The sequence below is a fragment of the Oncorhynchus clarkii genome, chromosome 22 (assembly GCF_045791955.1).
Source record: "Oncorhynchus clarkii lewisi isolate Uvic-CL-2024 chromosome 22, UVic_Ocla_1.0, whole genome shotgun sequence".
Classification (NCBI taxonomy): Eukaryota; Metazoa; Chordata; class Actinopteri; order Salmoniformes; family Salmonidae; genus Oncorhynchus; species Oncorhynchus clarkii.
Genome location: NC_092168.1, coordinates 31826190 through 31843106, shown reverse-complemented (window position 1 = coordinate 31843106; position 16917 = coordinate 31826190). Strand labels below are relative to the sequence as shown.

The 16917-nt window shown below is 41.3% G+C and overlaps 1 protein-coding gene across 2 annotated transcripts in view; it reads right to left on the bottom strand.

Moving 5' to 3' along the window:
- The window catches only part of LOC139380789 (phosphodiesterase 1A, calmodulin-dependent), a 70916-nt gene that overhangs the window by 42017 nt on the left and 11982 nt on the right, over positions 1-16917 (bottom strand). Inside the window, exon 1 of one of the 2 annotated variants that reach the window (XM_071123820.1) lies at positions 4414-4614. The exons of the other annotated variant lie outside the window; for it this stretch is intronic. Coding sequence (XP_070979921.1) covers positions 4414-4466 — 53 coding nt within the window. The 5' untranslated portion in view covers positions 4467-4614. Of the gene's footprint in view, positions 1-4413; positions 4615-16917 lie in introns of those variants that run through there. 2 annotated transcript variants of the gene reach the window in all.

Here is a 16917-nt window from a genome sequence, read left to right as displayed (position 1 = left end):
GTATCATGACGTCTGACGAGGGCATAAGGCGAGGGTAAGTGGACTAGGGTGCGTCTTTTATGAGTTTGAACCGCAGCCCTTGGCAGCACCCAAGGGCCCTGAATTTGAGCTCTACCCTTAGATTTGGCGGTGACGTAGTGTCCATGAGTGTCCCATGAGTGACAGAACACTGAGCCAATCAGAGTGCAACTAGAGAACATTACCCAATCCGGTGCAACTGGAGAACATTACCAACCCCTACGCTCTGTATTTTACGCTGGCTGACCCACCACCACAGAAAGCAATGAGCTAGGCTGAAACACCTGCATTTTGGAGCTGCGTTACTCAAGAAAGCAAAAAAGAGACCAAGTTTGTATGGGGCTTTATTAACTAAACAGTGTTTTAGTTTTTTTTTTACAGAGTTTGCAAACTGATATGTGACACACTGTTAATTGTTTATTTTTTTGCTAAAAAGGTGGGGCTCAAAACAGGTGGCCCCACCTTCCCTGAATGAGGGGTCGCCATTGTACCTTACAGAAAATTGTATGCGTGGGGTACAGAGATGAGGTAGTCATTAAAAAATTATGTTAAACACTATTATTACACACAGAGTGAGTCCATGCAACTTATTATGTGAGTTGTTAAGCAATTTTTTACTCCTGAACATATTTAGGCTTGCCATAACAAAGGGGTTGAATACTTGGTGACTGAAAGCTTTTCATTTTTATTAATTTGTAAACATTAATTTGTAAACATTTCAAAAAACATAATTCTACTTTGACAATATGGGGTATTGTGTTTAGGCCAGTGACACACCATTTCAATATTATCAATGTTAAATTCAGGCTGTAACACAACAAAATGTGGAAAAAGTCAAGGGGTGTGAATAGGTAGTAGGGGCAGTGGTGTAGTGATATTTTTTTAGGTGAGGGAGCATGAAATCAAAATGTAAATAACCACGTTTCCATCTAACCATTTCATGCGGATGAATTACCTGACACATGAAAACAGTCATGACCGGGCTGATTGCAGGTACAATTTTATACACTGAACAAAAATATGAACGCAACATGTAAAATGTTTCATGAGCTGAAATAAAAGATCCCAGAAACTTTCCATGTGCACAAAAAGCATATTTCTCTCAAATTTTGTGCATGTTTTTTAATTAGCATTTCTCCTTTGCCAAGATAATCCATACAACAGACAGTTGTGGCATATCAAGAAGCTGATTAAACAGCATGATCATTAAACAGGTGCGCCTTGTGCTGGGGACAATAAAAGGCCACTCTAAAATGTGCAGTTTTGTCATGCAAAACAGTTCCACAGATGTCTCAAGTTTTGAGGGGGTGTGCAAATATAATGCTGACTGCAGGACTGTCCACCAGAGCTGTTGCCAGAGAATTTAATGTTAATTTCTCTACCATAAGCCACCTCCAATTTCATTATAGAAAATTTGGCAGTACGTCCAACCGGCCTCACAACCGCAGACCACATGTAACCACACCAGCCCGGGACCTCCACATCCAGCTTCTTCAGCTGATGAAACTGTGGGTTTGCACAACCAAAGAATTTCTGAACAAACTGTCAGAAACTTTTTAAGTGACTGCAGTTCGGCATCGTAACCGACTTCAGTGGTCAAATGTTCACCTTCGATGGCCACTGGCACGCTGGAGAAGGGTGCTCTTCACAGATGTATCCCCGTTTCAACTGTACCGGGCAGAAGGCAGACAGTGTATATGATGTTGTGTGGGAGAGTGGTTTGCTGATGTCAACGTTGTGAACAGTGTGCCCCATAGTGGCGGTGGGATTATGGTATGGGCAGGCATAATCTACAGACAACGAACACAATTGCATTTTATCGATGGCAATTTGAATGCACAGAGATACCGTGACGAGATACTGAGGCCCATTGTCATCACCTCATGTTTCAGCATGATAATGCACGACTCCATGAAGCAAGGATCTGTATACAATTCCTGGAAGCTGAAAATGTCCCAGTTCTTCCATGGCCTGCATACTCACCAGACATGTCACCCGTTGAGCATGTTTGGGATGCTCTGAATCGACATGTATGACAGTGTGTTCCAGTTCCCTCCAATATCCAACAACTTCACACAGCCCTTGAATAGGAGTGGGACAACATTCCACAGGCCACAATCAACAGTCTGATCAAATCTATGTGAAGGAGATGTGTCACGGCAGCTACATCAGGCAAATGGTGGCCACACCAGATACTGACTCGTTTTGTCCCTACCATTTATTTAAGGTATCTATGACCAACTGTATTTCCAGGCATGTGAAATCCATAGATTAGGGCCTAATGAATAGATTTCAATTGATGGATTTCCTTATATGAACTGTAACTTGTTGCATGTTGCACTTATATTTTTGTTCAGTGTAAATGCCAATAGACAATTTGTTCGTTCACATGGTGGGATCTTTTCATGAATTTCATAGGGTGGTGAATGTGCAAGGTGATGAGCTTGTTGCTACTTTCCAATAAATATCGAGGGTCTTATTCTGGTGACATGATGATCGATGCTTGGCTACCGTTTGACAAATATCGCTCTCATCCATAATAATCTCATAATGTAAGTAGCCTACCTGCACTGTATCTGCGACCTGTTGGCAAGAGCATATGTGCCAAGACCTGTTGGCAAGAGTTTATGTGCCAAGACCAGAGTGGGCATATTTGCTATATAATGCAACCGTTTTGTGACCATCAGAGATGAAAATGCGATGGAAACCCATTTATCTTGTATTATTCAGTCGGTACATTGGAATTGAACATATTCGCATGAAATTCTGTTGCAAATTGAATGGAAACCTAGCTACTGATGTCATCATTTCTTCAATCAAAGTGTGTACAGACAGATGTAGCCAATTGAATTGTCTATCATTATAGAATATGCATACAATGCCTCGTCCAATCGTAACTTCTGTCTATGCCCACACATATTGTCTAAACAAAATGTTATATTTTTAATACCCTCAAAACACCAAGTTAGGCATAGGCTACCTAATTTCAAAATAAGCCATCATCATTGTCAGTCGTGAATGATAATTCGTCACGTTTTACCAGTGAAACGTCCAGCCTGAATCTCCATACCAATCATTTGATTGATCTCTTGAATTACTGTTTCGTGAGCGAATTAGAGAAAATGGTGTTAACAAACTATTAGCCTTATATTTTGTTTCAATCTGTTTGCTTTCAAAAAAGAACGTTTAAAGAACGTTCTGAGAACATGTTACAATAAGACGTTTAATAACACTGCTAGCTTAGTTTGGGTTAACTGTTTTGAACTCCAAGCAGAGATGGAAATTCATTTGCTTAGACATTAATCATGCAAACATACATTTTTTATTGTGGCATGGCATCAGTGAAATTCAAATCTATGATCTTCTGTTGTCTATCCATGGAATTAGCCCACTGTGCCACCAGGATGGAGCTAGCATGCCATGTTTTCTTTAACTCAAACAAAGCTGTTCATTTTATCACTCATTAAGATCAGGTGTGGTCATTTTGGTGGGCGCGGCCAACACACCAGAACATACTTAACATGTACACTGAGTATACATTAAGAACACCTCTTTCCATGACATTGACTGACCAGGTGAATCCAGGTGAAAGCTATGATCCTTTATTGATGTCACTGGTTAAATCTACTTCAATCAGTGTAGGTGAAGGGGAGGAGACCGGTTAAAGAAGTATTGTGTCATTCAGAGGGTGAATGGGAAAGACAACATCTTGAAGTGCCTTTGAACGGGGTATGGTAGTAGGTGCCAGGCGCATTGGTTTGTGTCAAGAACTGAAACACTGCTGAGTTTTTCACACTCAACCGTTTCCCATATGTATCAAGAATGGTCCACCACCCAAAGGACATCCAGCCAACTTGACACAACTGTGGGAAGCATTGGAGTAAACATGGGTCTGCATCCCTGTGGAATGCTTTCGACACCTTGGAGAGTCCATGCCCCAACGAATTGAGACTGTTCTGAGGACAAAAGGGGGGTGCAACTCAATATTAGGAAGATGTTCCTAATGTTTGATATACTGAGTGTATATGTTTTTAACTCTTAGAAGGAACATCAACATATTTTTTACACAGTCGGTGTGCGGATTTAAACCAGCAACCTTTTGGTTACTGACCCAATGATTTTAACTGCTAGGCTACCTTAAGCCCACGCAGGATAGAGAGAGCAAGCTAGTAGTTTAATATTGTCCTTCACACTCCACAGGAGCAGGGAAGAGAGGCCGCAGGGAAGTGAGACAACAGGCAGGTAGGTAGAAAGACCTAGTAGTAGTATTTTCCATTTGGGTAATTGCTCTGTCAAAGGGACGCAGCAGTAGCAGGAAGGGCAGCAGCAGTGTAGGTAGAGAGACTTTGCTAGTTGTAATTTCGTTGGGATGGACGGTTGTTCTTTCTGTCTTACCTGAAGACGGGTCTGTGGAGAAGCTTCCTCTTGATCGTGACATACTCTTCCATTTAAAGTGTGAGTCCAGACTGGGTTGGGGATAGGAGCAGGGAGCTCTGTATGAGGCTGGGCTGTCTCCAGCTGCTCCTCTCCTTGCGTTGCACTGTGCTGCTCTGAGACTGAGACGACTAGTCCTGCCTGGTCCCTGCTAGTCCCCCTAGTTTCTGGTCCTGCCCCTCTCACTGCTCTCCCTCTCTCTGCTCTCTCTCTCTCCCTCTCTCTGCTCTCTATCTCTGACAGCTCAGTAACAAAGGTCAGAGGCCACATCACAGTGTTGCTTTTCTACTCTCAGACTGAGAGAGCCAGGGGAGCAGAGGAGCCTGGAATGACACGGAAACACACACGCACACACAGGAACACAAACACACGCATAGACTCACACATTGTCTTTATCTCTGTGGGCCACTCACCCTCTGGACTCAAACCTGTGTCTGTGAGTGTGTGTGACCTACAGAACAGTTTCCCTGAAAGGAGAGATTTGAACCCCGCAGCATCCCCAATATCACTCAACTTCGTCACACACAGAAAGTTTTGGAGACTGCTGCCTCAACTTCAAGCTGTCCCGCAAATGTTTGGGATAGAGGCTGGTCAGAAGGGCTGGCTGAACGTCAAAACATGGTCATTAAATCACAATCTGGCTTTTATTCTGCCGGAATTATGTGTGGATGGTGCAATGCAAAGCAAAGCGCCTCACTTCTGGTAAAGGGTGTGTCTGTGTGTTTGTGTATGTGTGTGTGTGCGAGTGTGTGTGTGCGTAGGGGGAGGGGGACCACAGAGCGCCGGGGGCCTGGCCCTGCGATGGTTTAATCAACAGAAGATTGGGTTGTTTAACTTATGTGAAGCTGAAGCACGCTCTCTCCCCAGCCCAACTGGAGGAAACTTATGATAAACATCCCCAACATCGGGAATGCGTCCCAAATTGCACCCTATTCCCTATGGTCCCTGGTCAAAAACTAGTGCATTATATAGGTGCATTATATAGGTAATTTGCAGAGTAGCAGAGGGCCATTCTTTCTGGAGCTGGAAACAAACTAAAACTCTATCCTTCTGATGGAAGACATTCCACACACACACACACACAAATTTGGGTTTTGGGTGAAAAGCAAGAACAGTCCAGGAAGTCTTGCTTGACAAATGCACTGTTGTGCACAACATGAGACATTTTGTAAGTTCTAACTTGTCCATGTGACACAGCAAATATTGATTGAGTGCGCTATTTGGACTGTATTCAAAATTAGTTTGCCAAACAATTTAGGACATTCAGGAGAATCAACACCACTACAGCATGTCTGTAACCAACGCATATTTTGTTAACAACTCATCAATCAGTAAATCAACTCTATTTTCCATTCATAAAGATTTGTTCTAATGAGTGGATGCGCTTTGGTGTAGGCCTAAGTTTTAGCTAAAGTTTCAACCCCTGTTGCGTGTCCTGATGAACCCCATTACTTGATTAATCAAAAATTCTCAATCAACAACATATCATCAATGTATAACAACAAACAATATCTAATCAAGCACTTCCAAGCCATTTTCCTGTCAGCTTACAGCAAACACGTCATGAAAGCAGGAGGAAAAGAAAAGATGTTTAAAAGAATGACTCACAGCTGTAATCGCTGCGAAAGGTGTACAGAGCATTCAGAAAGTATTCAGACCCCTTCACTTTTTCAATATTTTGTTACGTTACAGCCTTATTCTAAAATGGATTAAATACAATGCTTTCCACATCAATCTACACACAATAGCCCATAATGACAAAGTGAAAACAGAAATACTTATTGACATAAGTATTCAGACCCTTTGCTATGAGACTAGAAATTGAGCTCAGGTGCATTCTGTTTCCATTGATCATCCTTGAAATGTTTCTACAACTTGATTGGAGTCCACCTGTGATAAATTAAATTGATTGGACATGATTTGGAAAAGCACACACCTGTCTATATACGGTCCCACAGTTGACAGTGCATGTCAGAGCAAAACCAAGATATGAGGTCAAAGGATTTGTCCGTAGATCCCTGAGACAGGATTGTGTTGAGGCACAGATCTGGGGAACGGTACCAAAACATTTCTGCAGCATTGCAGGTCCCTAAGAACACAGTGGCCTCCATCATTCTTAAGTGGAAGAAGTTTGGAACTACCAAGACTCTTCCTAGAGCTGGCCGCCTGGCCAAACTGAGCAATCAGGGGAGAAGGGCCTTGGTCAGGGAGGTGACCAAGAACCCGATGGTCGCTCTGACAGAGCTCTAGAGTTCCTCTGTGGAGATGGGAGAACCTTCCAGAAGGACAACCATCTCTGCAGCACTCCACCAATCAGGCCTTTATGGTAGAGTGGCCAGACAGAAGCCACTCCTCAGTAAAAGGCACCTAAAGACTCTCAAACCATGAGAAATAATATTCTCTGGTCTGATGAAGTCTTTGGCCTGAATGCCAAGCAGCACGTCTGGAGGAAACCTGGCACCATCCATACGGTGAAGCATGGTGGTGGCAGCATCATGCTGTGGGGACGTTCTTCAGCGGCAGGGACTGTGAGACTAGTCAGGATGGAGGGAAAGATGAAGGACCTCAGACTGGGGAGAAGGTTCAGCTTCCAACAAGACAATGCCCCTAAGCACACAGCCAAGACAACGCAGGAGTGGCTTCGGGACAAGTCTCTGAATGTCCTTGAGTGGCTCAGCCAGAGCCCAGACTTGAACCCAATTGAACATCTCTGGAGAGACCTGAAAATAGCTTTGTAGCAATGCTCCCCATCCAACCTGACAGAGCTTGAGAGGATCTGCAGAGAAGAATGGAAGAAACTCCCCAAATGCAGGTGTGCCAAGCTTGTAGTGTCCTACCCAAGAAGACTCGAGGCTGTAACCGCTGCCAAAGGTGCTTCAACAAAGTACTGACTAAAGGGTCTGAATTCTTATGTAAATGTGATAATAATACTTATGTACAGTGAGGGAAAAAGTATTTGATCCCCTGCTGATTTTATACGTTTGCCCACTTACAAAGAAATGATCTGTCTATAATTTTAATGGAAGCAACAAGAAAATCCAGGAAAACGCACGTCAAAAATGTTATAAATTGATTTGCATTTTAATGAGGGAAATAAGTATTTGACCCCCTCTCAATCAGAAAGATTTCTGGCTCCCAGGTGTCTTTTATACAGGTAACGAGCTGAGATTAGGAGCACACTCTTAAAGGGAGTGCTCCTAATCTCCGTTTGTTACCTGTAAAAAAGACACCTGTCCACAGAAGCAATCAATCAATCAGATTCCAAACTCTCCACCATGGCCAAGACCAAAGAGCTCTCCAATGATGTCAGGGACAAGATTGTAGACCTACACAAGGCTGGAATGGGCTACAAGACCATCGCCAAGCAGATGGTGAGAAGGTGACAACAAATGGAAGAAACACAAAAGAACTGTCAATCTTCCTCGGCCTGGGGCTCCATGCAAGATCTCACCTCGTGGAGTTGCAATGATCATGAGAACGGTAAGGAATCAGGCCAGAACTACACGGGGGGATCTTCTCAATGATCTGAATTCTGAGGTTTGGCACTGGGAGTCGCAATTGGAAATCAGTCTGTGGGTGCGAGAGGAAGAGGAGCTAATTTTAGCAAAAATTTTTAAAGATCCTATACTTAATATAAATGTACACCCCTTGACCTTTCCACATTTTGTTGTGTTACAAAGTACGATTAAAATGGATTGAATTGTTATTTTTGGTCTACGATCTACACAAAATACTCTGTAATGTCAAATTGGAAGAAAAATTCGAACATTTATTTTAAAAATCATGAAAATGTAAAACACTAATATATCTTGATAAGATAATTATTCACCCCACTGAGACAATACATGTTAGAAAACCTTTGGCAGTGACAACAGCTGTGAGTCTTTCTGGTAAGTCTCGAAGAGCTTTGGATTGTACAATATTTTGAGGTCTTGTGTCACTGGTCTACACACAGTACCCCATAATGGCAAAGTGGAATTGTGTTCAGACATTTTTACAAATGAATAAAAAATGAAAAGCTGAAATGTCATGTGCCAATAAGTATTCAATGCCTTTGTTATTGCAAGCCCTAAGTTCAGGAGTAAAAATGTGCTTAACAAGTTGCATGGACTCACTCTGTGTGCAATGATTGTGTTTAACATGATTTTTGAATGACTACCTCATGTCTGTACCCCACACATACAATTTATATGTAAGGTTCCTCAGTCAATCAGTAAATTTCGAACACAGATTCAACCACAAAGACCAGGGAGGTTTTCCAATGCCTCGCAAAGAACGGCACCTTTTGGTACATGGGTAAAATAAAAAGAAGATATATATATCTCTTGGAGCATGGTGAAGTTATTAATTACACTTTGGATGGTGTATCAACACACCCAGTCATCCCTCTAAACTCAGTTGCCGGAGAGAAAGGAAAGAGCATAGGGATTTCACCATGAGGCCAATGGTGACATTACAACAGTTGCAGAGTTTAATGGCTGTGATAGGAGGAATCTGAGGATGGATCAACAACATTGTAGTTACTCCACAAAACTAACCTACAGTTGAAGTTGGAAGTTTACATACACTTAGGTTGTAGTCATTAAAACTCGTTTTTCAACCACTCCCCAAATTTTTTGTTAACAAACTACAGTTTTGGCAAGTCGGTTAGGACATCTACTTTGTGCAATGCACAAGTCATTTTTCCAACAATTGTTTACAGACAGATTATTTCACTTATAATTCTTATAATTTGTATTGTTTTGTATTGCTAGGTATTACTGCCCTGTTGGAGCTAGAAACACAAGCATTTCGCTGCACCTGCGATTACATCTGCAAATCTGTGTACGTGACCAATAAACATTGATTTAATTATGATTTAATTTTAAAGAGATGGGTATTTTTGGATAGAGGTGTGTTAAGGCATTCAACTGCTTCCCAGCCGAAACAGTTCAGTAGAGTTCGTGCATATATTATGAAGACATTGTGTTTGTTTTGGACTTCGTGAGATTTTTTTGGGCTGTTCGGGCACACAAATTATACACCAGTTTGTCGGTGATTGGTCAACAGTAGGATTCTTTAATAAAGTATTTGCTGTCATTGAACAAGAGACGACTAATTTTCATGCAAAAAAAATCATTTTCATTAGTTGTAAATGTAAAATTGCACGACTAAGATCCCCTCGGCAAAAACGTCAAAATTAATGACAGATTTATCTTAGATTCATTCTGACTATTTTGAGGAAGTGCATTTTTTTTTATTTAACTTGGCAAGTCAGTTAAGAACAAATTCTTATTTACAATGACGGCCTACCCCGGCCAAACGCGGACAAAGCTGGGCCAATTGTACATATGGGACTCCCACAGCCAGATGTGATACAGATGTGATACAGCCTGGATTCAAAGTCTAAGTGCCTTAGACCACTGCACCACTCAGGAGCCCTGGCTATGGCGTCTCAAAATGGACAAACAGTACTATTGTGCTTTTTGATAATTTTTCAAGTGAAGATCTTTTAAGGGAGTATGCGAGTACAGTTTTTCGGTTCGCCTAGCCAACTTCGGGGTAGCCGCCAGCCGAACTGAAGAAGGCTGACGCCTTTACTGGTGGTGAATCCCTAGCTCTACTGAATGAATGGCCATGAAGGTGCCCCAAGACCTCTGTCTTTCTGGCTGTTAGTTTTCACCTATCTCTCTGGCTCTCTCTGATCCCGTCTGTCTCTTGCACTCTTTCTTTCTAAATCCCCCATCCCCATTTCTCTCTCCCTTCCCTCCTCCCTTTCTTCTCTCATCCCTACATAGAGTTAGCTGTGCCACGTGTGTAAGTTATGTGTCAGACAGTGGTGGGTTAAGGCTGAGGGTGAGCATCCTGCCCTAAATAACTTGGCCTACTTCTGCACTGCACTCAGCTCAGGGGCTGTGTGTGTGTGTGTGTGTGTGTGTGTGTGTGTGTGTGTGTGTGTGTGTGTGTGTGTGTGTGTGTGTGTGTGTGTGTGTGTGTGTGTGTGTGTTTGTGAGAAAGTTGCTTTGGATGAAAGCTAAAATATATTATTATTGCTGATTTTAGCAACCCAGAACCATGTAGAATCTCAGTGACTGGTCAGTGTAGGGCCTGAGCCAGCCCAATATTGGTGTTGGCTGTGGTGCATGGAATACAGGGCTATATTTGGATGCCATTTAATTGCTTTACCATGTTTTTTTCCATACTTTTTTTCATAAGCGCAAAACATATCCTTTTTGGCTTGTTTGAGGATCCAAACAAATCCCAAGTTTCAACTTTCTTGATATTGTTTGAAAACCTGGAGATGACCTTTTCCAGCAAATGGAGAGGGGGAGGAAAGCCATTTACTATGATCTGATGTTGTGAGTGAGAAAGAGAGAGAGAGAGTGAGAGAGCGAGAGAGAGAGAGAGAGAGAGAGAGTGAGAAAAAAATCAATCTGATGCTGATTCAGATCTGCAATAAATGACAACACATTGGCTGTATGTGAAATGCATGAATCATGACAGACTAATGCAAAAATAACATGGAGATTAGTCCAGTTCAATATTCCAAAGGAGACTCTGATACCAGATGGCCAGAGCCGTGATGTACTGCACAGTATGTTACTAAGAAAGGAAAGATACTTGGGGGTCAACCATACTGTAGGCAAGCCTTAAACTAGACCAAAGAACTGACATATTAATGAGGACTCATCCAGAACCAAATCTTATGTGTGTGCTACGTTTCATCTGCTACAAGAGACTGAGGACTCTGAGGCACAATCATGTGCTAGTGCATTAACTAGGCCTACTCCTAACTATGTGTCAAGTGTAGCTGAATTATTACTAACTATGTGTCTAGTGTAGCTGAATTATTACTAACTATGTGTCTCGTGTAGCTGAATTATTACTAACTATGTGTCTCGTGTAGCTGAATTATTACTAACTATGTGACTAGTGTAGCTGAATTATTACTAACTATGTGACTAGTGTAGCTGAATTATTACTAACTATGTGACTCGTGTAGCTGAATTATTACTAACTATGTGTCTCGTGTAGCTGAATTATTACTAACTATGTGTCTCGTGTTCCAGTTCTCTGCTGCCTGTGACTGGAACGAATTGCAAAAATCGCTGAAGTTGGAGACTTTTATCTCCCTCACCAACTTCAAACATCTGCTATCTGAGCAGCTAACCGATCGCTGCAGCTGTACATAGTCTATTGGTAAATAGCCCACCCATTTTCACCTACCTCATCCCCATACTGTTTTTATTTATTTATTTTTCTGCTCTTTTGCACACCAATATCTCTACCTGTACATAACCATCTGATCATTTATCACTCCAGTGTTAATCTGCATAATTGTAATTATTCGCCTACCTTCTCATGCCTTTTACACACAATGTATATATAGACTCCCCTTTTTTCTACTGTGTTATTGACTTGTTAATTGTTTACTCCATGTGTAACTCTGTGTTGTCTGTTCACACTGCTATGCCTTATCTTGGCCAGGTCGCAGTTGCAAATGAGAACTTGTTCTCAACTAGCCTACCTGGTTAAATAAAGGTGAAATAAATAAAAAATAAAAAAGTAGCTGAATTATTACTAACTATGTGTCTCGTGTAGCTGAATTATTACTAACTATGTGTCTCGTGTAGCTGAATTATTACTAACTATGTGTCTAGTGTAGCTGAATTATTACTAACTATGTGTCTAGTGTAGCTGAATCGGTCGGTCGGTCGGACGGACGGACGGACGGACAGCACATAGTCAGTGCAGAGCAGGTTGCTTGTCTTCTATTTTATGACTGTTAACTTCCTGGGAAATTCCTAGTGAGAGTATTCCTGTAAGTGCCTGGCAGACCTCGGTTCAAATACTATTACAAATATTTCAGATACTTAAAGTGTTTGCTCTATCCTGCCGGGAATGCCAGATGGGCACAGTTTGTTATTTTAGGACTATTCTATCGGTCCATTAAGTCAGGCAACCTCAATTGAGCTGAAATACAGTATTTGAAATTATTTCAAATAGTATTTGAACCCAGGTTTGGTGGCTGGTCTGGTCATGGTCTCATTGCCCTGACAGGAGTGGAAGGAAACAGTTCACTACTCTGTAGCTCTGCATTTAGCTCTTACCATATTTCAATCTGTGACATGGAAAAAAAGCGGAACCCCATTCGGCTGTTAGCATGTGATTGTGATTGCCCTGTTAGCCCTGTGGGGCTATAGGGAAAGCTTGGCAGTATGCTGAGTGGATTGTTTAGTCTTGTACTTGCTGTATACATACACACATCCTGTAATTCCTGGGATTCAGTGTTTGTTAGTGATGAACAATTCATATAGTGAACCTCTCATCCTTTCTGGGGCTCTCATCCTGAAACCCTGTATTATGCATTCATTCACAGCACTGTGCGTCATCCTCAAGCCGTGGCCCCAGACAGTGATACATATGTGCTGCTATAGCAACAATGAAATGGAATGATTTGTCTCTCTATAACCTACTATAACGAAAGTGTTGATGCTAAGATATATATAAATTCACTAGGGATGCCTTTTCAGCTATTAGTACATGCTGAATGATATGAAAGAACTGATAAAATGGCTGATAAAAGACCAACATGTGTCCAATGAACTGTTTAGATAGAGAGATGAAATACTATACAACAAGTTGGACAAATGTCAATGGACAGGTAATAAGCTGAACAGATAGCCTAGCTATGTCAAAAATATGAAACCTAATCTTGATGTTTGGTTGTTTGCCGAAATCATTAGAGGGAGCCTGAGGTACTGTACGTGAGACATATTGAATGTGGGGAATTGGTAACTGCATTGCTAACACTTTCATTGTATGTCAGAATTGGTTGTAAGGAAACCTGGCGCTGCAGGGTCTAATCAAGAGGAGAGAGAGGAGCAGACAGGCAGTTCTGTTGAGAATACACAGTCAACATCAAGGGATTCTAATAGAAAAAGGAATGACAAGAGAGCAACATGGAATTCCACAAAAGCCAGGACAGAATATTCACTGCCGGTTGTATCTTAGTCTAAGATATTGTTCAGACATTCTTGTAGTTATGGCTAAACAAGTGTCCTCTACATCCCCCTATGTGGAAAGGTCGCTAGTGACCTAATGTTTATGGACCGAGAATGACCTATTTTCAGTGGTGTGGCAAACTGCCAACAACATATTGTATGTATATTTGATCAGATGCCAAGGTGTTCAAAGACATGCCCTCTATCAGAAACCAATTAAACATTATAGCAATGAAGGTCACATTCCTGAATAGAATGGCTACACATCACAATGATTGGCTGCTCATTAAGAGCTGCCTATCATTGGCAAGTGTGACAATGAAGAAAAAAACCCCAGAGAGAACAAAACAGCTAGTTGCCAGGAAACACCACAGCACAGTGGATCAATCAACCATTCTGCTGCTAGGTCAGGGACAGAGACTTACTGAACATACATGTACATATGTACACAATAGAAGGTTACAGCTCGATTGGAGTCGCAAGTACACACACACACACACACACACACACACACACACACACACACACACACACACACACAAAACAAGGGTTTGGATTTGGGTGGATAGGGTTCAAGAAGTTTTAAATGTTTAATTTACCCTTATTTTACCAGGTAAGTTGACTGAGAACACATTCTCATTTACAGCAATTCCCCAGAATAGTTACAGAGGAGAGGAAAGGGGATGAATGAGCCAATTGGAAGCTGGCGATGAACAGGCGGCCATGATTGTACAGTACGGGGGTCAGATTGGGAATTAGCCAGGACACCGGGGTTAACACCCCTACTCTTACAATAAGTGCCATGGGATATTTAGTGACCACAGAGAGTCAGGAAGACAGAAAGACAGAGCCACTGAGCATACATGCACACTACAGAATAGATGAGATGGAGATGCTTCAGGGACAGGGTTCTCTGCGCACAACAGAAGCATTGGAGTCAGAGACGTACCGTAGCTACGGAGCATGACACAAGGTATAGATGGAGAGGAGAGGAGTCAAAGCCAGGGATACTAAAAGGAAAAGTAGTTTATTGCCATATACCCTATCCTCTGCACAATCTGCATGTACTATGAATTTTATCTTTATTTAACCAGGCAAGTCAGTTAAGAACACATTTTTATTTTCAATGACGGCTTAGGAACAGTGGGTTAACTGCCTTGTTCAGGGGCAGAATGACTGATTTGTACCTTGTCAGCTCAGGGATTCAATCTTGCAACCTTTTGGTTACTAGTCCAACGCTCTAACCACTAGGCTACGCTGCCGCCCAGTATGAATACATTATCTCTTCATGCTTTTTACTGACAGTTGACTGTCAGAGGCACATCTTGATTTATATGCTGGATCAAAAGCTTTTACACCCTTGGAAATAAAATGTAGGAACAGTGGCTAAAATAGTGTTGGATATGATAATATGTTAGAGAGGGCTTGAGTGTAAGCATTTGGCCAAGTAAACTATTGCTTTTACACTGAATGCTTTTAGAAAGGGTTCAGAGATGCAGACTTGACAGAAAGTATAGCTAGAGTGAAATCAGAGTCAGGGATACTTTCCTAAAGGATATTTATACTAAAGAATAAGTACTTAGCAGTGGTGGAAAAAGTACACAATTGTCATTCGTAAAAGTGAAAGTCATCCAGGAAAATACTACTTGAGAAAATACTACTTGAGTAAAAGTTTAAAAGGTATTTGGTTTTACATATACTTATGTATCAAAAGTAAATGTGATTGCAAAAATATACTTAAGTATCAAAAAGAAAAAGTATCAATCATTTCAAATTGATTAAATTAAGCAAACCAAACAGCACAATTATTATTATTATATATTTCTTTACGGATAGCCAGGGACACACTACAACACGCAGACATCATTTACAAATGAAGCTTTTGTGTTTAATGAGTACGCCAACTCAGAGGCAGTAGGGATGCCCAAGGATGTTCTCTTGATAAGTGCGTGAATTGGGCCATTTTCCTGTTCTGCGAAGCATCCAAAATGTAACGAGTACCTTTGAGTGTGAGGGAAAATCTATGGAGTAAAACGTACATTATTTTTTTTAGGAATGTAGTGAAGTAAAAGTTGTCAAAAATATAATTAGTTCAGTAAAGTACAGATACCTAAAAAAAACTATTTAAGTAATACATAAGTACTTTGCACACTGGTACTTAGTAGAGTTGTAGGATCTTCAGTTGACCTATATTGATTCAGCTGCATTAGTTCTACAGCTGCACCATCGAGAGCACTGGTTGCATCACTGCCTGGTATGGCAACTGCTCGGCCTCCGACCGCAAAGCACTACAGAGGGTAGTGCGTACGGCCCAGTACATCACCGGGGCCAGGCTTCCCGACATCCAGGACCTCTATATTAGGCGGTGTCAGAGCAAGGGCCTACAAATTGTCCGACTCCAGCCACCCTAGTCATAGACTGTTCTCTCTGCTACCGCACAGCAAGCAGTACCGGGGGCCAAGTCTAGGCTCAAAAGGCTTCTTAACAGCTTCTGCCCCCAAGCCGTAAGACTCCTGAACAGCTAATCAAATGGCTACCCAGACCACTCTTTTATTATGTTATTAGCTATGCATGGTCACTTTAACTCTACCTAGATGTAGGTATATTACCTCGATTACCTCAACTAACTGGTGCCCCCGCACATTGACTCTGTACCGGTACCCCCTGTATATAGCCTCGCTATTTATATATTACTGTTGCTGTTTAATTATTTTTTACCATTATTTAAAATAAAATAAAATTACTTAGCAATTTTTTACTTAACACATTTTTCTTCTTAACTTCTTAAAGCATTGTTGGTTAAGGGCTTGTAAGTAAGCATTTCACTGTTGTATTTGGCGCATGTGACAAATAACATTTGATTTGGTTATTGTCACTGCCAACAAATCCTGCAGCAACCTGATTTGAACGTTTAGTCCATAATTTTGCTTGATCGGTGGTTTGGCTATTAGCTGGCCAAAAGTAGGCTACATGAAAAGTGCAATACTCTTAATATAACTGTGTGTTTAGTGTAGGGCTGGGCGATATGGAAAATAAATGATCACGATATCTATATATTTTTTCATTCGATAACGATAATTATCCCAATATTATTCAAATAATGTTTGAAAGGTGCATATCTGCTTCAAACTCAAGAATGCCTGAACAAACCGTGGTTAGAGCGTTGGGCCAGTAACCGAAAGGTTGCTAGATCAAATCCCTGAGCTGACAAGGTAGAAATCTGTCATTCTACCCCTGAACAAGGCAGTTAACCCACTGTTCCCTGATAGGCTGTCATTGTAAATAAGAAGTTGTTCTTAACTGACCTGCCTAGTTAAATAAAGGTTACATTTTTTATTTATTATGTGAGCTACACTTAAAATTATACTTGAAGGAAAATTGTTCCATGTTTGTGGCCAGGGATAAGCCTCTTGAAACCTTCCTTTTCGAATGTGATAATTGGTAGCATGTCCTTAGCAATGCAATGCATAATAGCATTTAA